This window comes from Cucurbita pepo, chromosome 13 (genome assembly GCF_057944985.1).
Source record: "Cucurbita pepo subsp. pepo isolate OVF chromosome 13, ASM5794498v1, whole genome shotgun sequence".
NCBI classification, from domain to species: domain Eukaryota; kingdom Viridiplantae; phylum Streptophyta; class Magnoliopsida; order Cucurbitales; family Cucurbitaceae; genus Cucurbita; species Cucurbita pepo.
In genome coordinates, this window is record NC_141810.1 from 1,594,438 (window position 1) to 1,598,763 (window position 4,326).

The 4,326-nt window shown below is 43.6% G+C and overlaps 1 protein-coding gene across 1 annotated transcript; it reads right to left on the minus strand.

Annotated features, from left to right (window-relative positions):
* Positions 1-1,421: 1,421 nt before the first annotated feature.
* LOC111783929 (alpha-L-fucosidase 1) lies at positions 1,422-4,326 on the minus strand. Its single transcript, XM_023664738.2, has 3 exons — positions 3,673-4,326; positions 3,355-3,594; positions 1,422-2,192 (listed from the first exon to the last, which is right to left on the minus strand). Exons 1-3 carry the CDS (start codon positions 4,221-4,223, stop codon positions 1,502-1,504), a joined length of 1,482 nt encoding a protein of 493 aa, XP_023520506.2. The 5' UTR covers positions 4,224-4,326; the 3' UTR covers positions 1,422-1,501.

Sequence of the window (4,326 nt, forward strand, 5' to 3'; positions counted from 1 at the left end):
TTCCTGTTCTTCTTTTTGAAATAAAGAATAAAGAAAGATGAAGAGAATTAAATAGCACACAAAGGAAGGAAGGAAAGAAAGAAAGATAGCCATAAAGTTGTGAACGTAATTAATGAGAGCACAGAGATGAATAAAAGCAATAACAAACCACTGACATATGGTAACTGGGGGTTCTTCATTTTTGGAGTAATGTAAGCAGTGATGAAAACCAAAGACAATGCAGAAACCAAAATGGGGCGAAAGCCAAATGGTTTGATGGTACCATGGATGGACCACCACTCACAGGGTATCATTCTGTTCAATCTATAAACTACGGCCGCCTCATCCACAAATCTAGGACACCCAACACAACAACAAACAACACGCCAACCAAAAATGGTGTTGGTTTTAGTTCAAATGAAGTTACTCTATATTGGCATCTCTAGACAAAAAGAAGGAGACATTGCATTTAACAATGACACTGCAAAGCGTGGCAGCCGATCCCATATACATTCATTCATTCATTCATTCATTCATTCATACATCCACAAAAGCTTCACACGACAGCGACCCATCATCTTCCATCGCCAACCAAACAACAAAACCCTAATTCCACCAAAGATCAAATTTTTTAATTTACTTTATGTATAATGTCTGCGTTTTGTTTAAAGCTGACCCATTTCAAAAAGAGGGGTTATTAATAAATGCCTCACAGGCTCACATTTTGGTGTTCTTCATTTCTAGGGTTTGGACCATTTTTTAATCCTATGCTCTATCTTCTTCCATAACATTAAATCTTCAGCTCTTCACTTTTCGTACTTCTCAATACAAAACTTGCTTTCTTTAAATTCTCTTTTAAACGGGTTTGCTGAGGATTGTTGAGAGAAAAGCCCCACATTGGATAATTAAGGAGAAGATACTGGATTTACCAATAAAGAATACTATTTTCATTAGTAGAAGACTTTCTTCGAAAACAAAAAACAAAGTCATGAGTTTATGCTCAAAGTGGACAATATCATACCATTGTGGAGAGTCGTGGTTCCTAACATGCTATCAGAGACATGCTGTTAACTTAGTCATGTTGTCAATAGAAGGAATTGAGCCTCAATTAAGAGGAGGTTCTATGGTGTATGATGTACTTTGTTTGAGAGAATACTGTCTCAATTGGTACGAGGTCTAGTGGGGAAACCAAAATCAAAGTTTGAGAGCATATCATTTGTGGGGTTGGGTCACGAAAATTGGAGCGAGACCCAAGACCCAGTCCCTTCCCTACTCTATTCAAAACGAGTCCCGAGTAGAAATCTCTTATCAAATTCACGTATTAACGAGTGGAAAAAAAGAATGCTTTAAAAAAATTACTTTTATCAAAACATTATCTACAAGTTACTCTCCATAAATTAATTTTTAACCTTTTTTTCTATTTATTAAAATTAAAAAATATATTAAACACATTCTAAAAGTATTAATTTTTATTTGTTTAAGTAATCTTAATCACTGAGCAAGAAGGCCACCATCCCTTAAGTCACAACCCAGTTGGGTGCCAAAAAGGGTCCAAATGGAGACCCAAAGAAGAGATCAAAGGGACAGCCCTAAACTCAGTGATCCTAACCCTGACAACATAACCAGAAACCACTCCAGTTTTAATCCTATGCAGCCGCTTATACCCAACGCTGCTCTCATCCACAATCTTCTTTCCATCCAAATAAATCTCATGCCGTCTGATCCTCTGACCAAGTCCTATGGCTTCTTGGATCCTTATCACATTGAATCTCAGCGCTTGATTCTGCTGACTTCTGATCTCAATCCAATGCTCACGGGCAGCATCAGCATCAGCTTCCATGGGTGCCCAATAAGTCCATAAGTGGTCACTGTCCAACACATTTTCAGGCCCAAACCCTCCCTCTTTGCCTCCCCTTTGGCTACTGGCTTTGACTGAGCAATTGTGAGCCAAGTTAGTGGTGAAAATTGTGTGAATGGCTGCCTTGAATTGCTTGAGGGTGTCGGCGTCTTCTTGGGCTATTAGACCTGTGGAATTGGGAGGCACATTGACGAGAAGAACACAGTTTCTTCCCACTGAGTTATAGTATATTTTTAGGAGATCATTTAAGCTTTTTGGGGACTCTGATTTGTGCCAAAACCATCCCTTTCTTATGGATACATCACATTCTGGTGGTACCCAATGTGTCCCTTTTGGGTCACCTTTGTTTAGGTACCTGCAATTCAAAATTTCAAACGGTGAATCTTTCGACTTTTCCTCAAAGTTTTAAAACGTGTCTGTTAGGGAGAGGTTAAATGTTTCTTTCCCGTCTTTAATTGATGTGGGATCTCACAACCCACCATTTTCCAACTAACCTGTGATCTCACAATCCACCATTATAGGACCGCCCAACACTGATGTGGGATTGACCCAGTGCTAACGTGGGATCTCACAATCCACTCCCTTACGGGCCTGCTGGGGAGAGGTTGAGTATTTCATTCCCCCCTCCAATTGATGTGGCATCTCACAATCCACCCTCTTAGGGTTCAACATCCTCATTGACACACAATCCGGTACTAATGTGGGATCTCACAATCCACCCTCTTAAGGTTCAACATCCTCATTGGCACACAATCCGGTACTAATGTGGGATCTCACAATCCACCCCGTAGGAGCTCAGCGACCTCACTGACACATTTCCCAGTGCTAATGTGGGATCTCAATCTACCCCTTAGGGAGAGGTTAAATGTTTCTTTTTCGTCTCCAATTGAAGTGGGATCTCACAACCCACCATTTTAGGGGCCAGCCTCCTCCCTGGCACACTGCCCAATACTGATGTGGGATTGGCCCAATGACATGGGATCTCACAATACACCCCATTATGGGCCAACTGGGGAGAGGTTGATTGTTTCATTCCCCTCTCCAATTGATGCGCCATCTCACAATCCACCCTCTTACGGGTCAGCATCCTCACTAGCACACAGTCCGATGCTCATGTGGAATCTCACAATCCACCCCCGTAGGAGCTTAACGACCTCATTGACACATTTTCCGGTGCTAATGTGGGATCTCAATCCACCCCTTAGGGATAGCGTTCTCGCTGGCACACTGCCCGGCGCTAATGTGAGATCTCACAATCCACATTTTTAGGGGCCTGCTGATGTGAGATCTCACAAGTTATTCTCTTAGGGGTCAGCGTCCTCGCTGGCACGCTAGCCGATGTATGGCTCTTATACCCTTTCTAATAGCTCAATCACATATATTTTCCTCTTAAGGCTTTTTCGGACTTTCCCTCCAAGTTTTAAAACGCATCTCGAAAGATTTTCACACCCTCGTAAATAATGTTTGTTCCCTTCTCCAACCAACATGATATCTCACAAAAAAAAAAAAACACTTACTCAGAAATGCCTTCTGCTCCTATGGCAAGCAAAGTTCGGTTGATTGTCGACCAGCACGGCGTCCCTGCAAACCCTTTCTCGTTTCCAACCCATCGGACATCCGGCCCAGCATCGGAAAATATGTTGATGGAGCTCTGCAACTCCTTCACCATTGCAAACCAGTCCGAGAAGTAATATGACATGTTTGGAGCATTCTGACCTTTGGCTCCATCAAACCAAATCTCCCTCACATTCCCATACCTAAAATAACATTCAAAATCAAGAGGTTAGATAAAGCACAAATTTTTATGATTCTGAGCTAAATTGGGTTAATCTCACTTTTTGAGAAGCTCTTGTAATTGGGCCAAGTAGTACTCATTATACGGCAAATCATGGCTATATCTCCGATCATGCCGATCCCACGGCGACAAATACAGCCCCACATCGACGCCGTGGGCAGCGGCGGCGGTGACAAACTCCTTAACGACGTCTCCTCTGCCGTCCTTCCAAGGGCTGCGGACGACAGAGTGGGTGGTATATTTGGAAGGCCAGAGGCAGAAGCCGTCGTGGTGCTTGGCGGTGAGAATCATGAGGGAAATTCCGGCGGCGGCGGCAGTGGCAGCCCATTGGGCGGCGTTGAGAGAAGTGGGGTTGAAGAGGGCGGGGGACTCAGCGCCAGTGCCCCATTCGGAGTCGGTGAACGTGTTGGGTCCAAAGTGGAGGAACATGATGACTTCTCTCTGTTGCCATTTCAATTGGGAGAAGGAAGGGAGTGGGAGGATTGGCAATGGCGGCGGAGTTGAGACCTCGAGCTTGGGAGAAGAGAAATGGAGGATATGGAGTAATGTGAGGAAGAAGATGGAGGAAAAAAAATGACCCTTTTCCGCCATGGACGGTCTCGTGAAGCTGTTTTGTGTGTGTGTGTGTGTGTTCTTTAAGCAGAGGAATGTGACAGAAATGGTGAGGAGTGGGAAATTGAGGTAGTGGATAGTG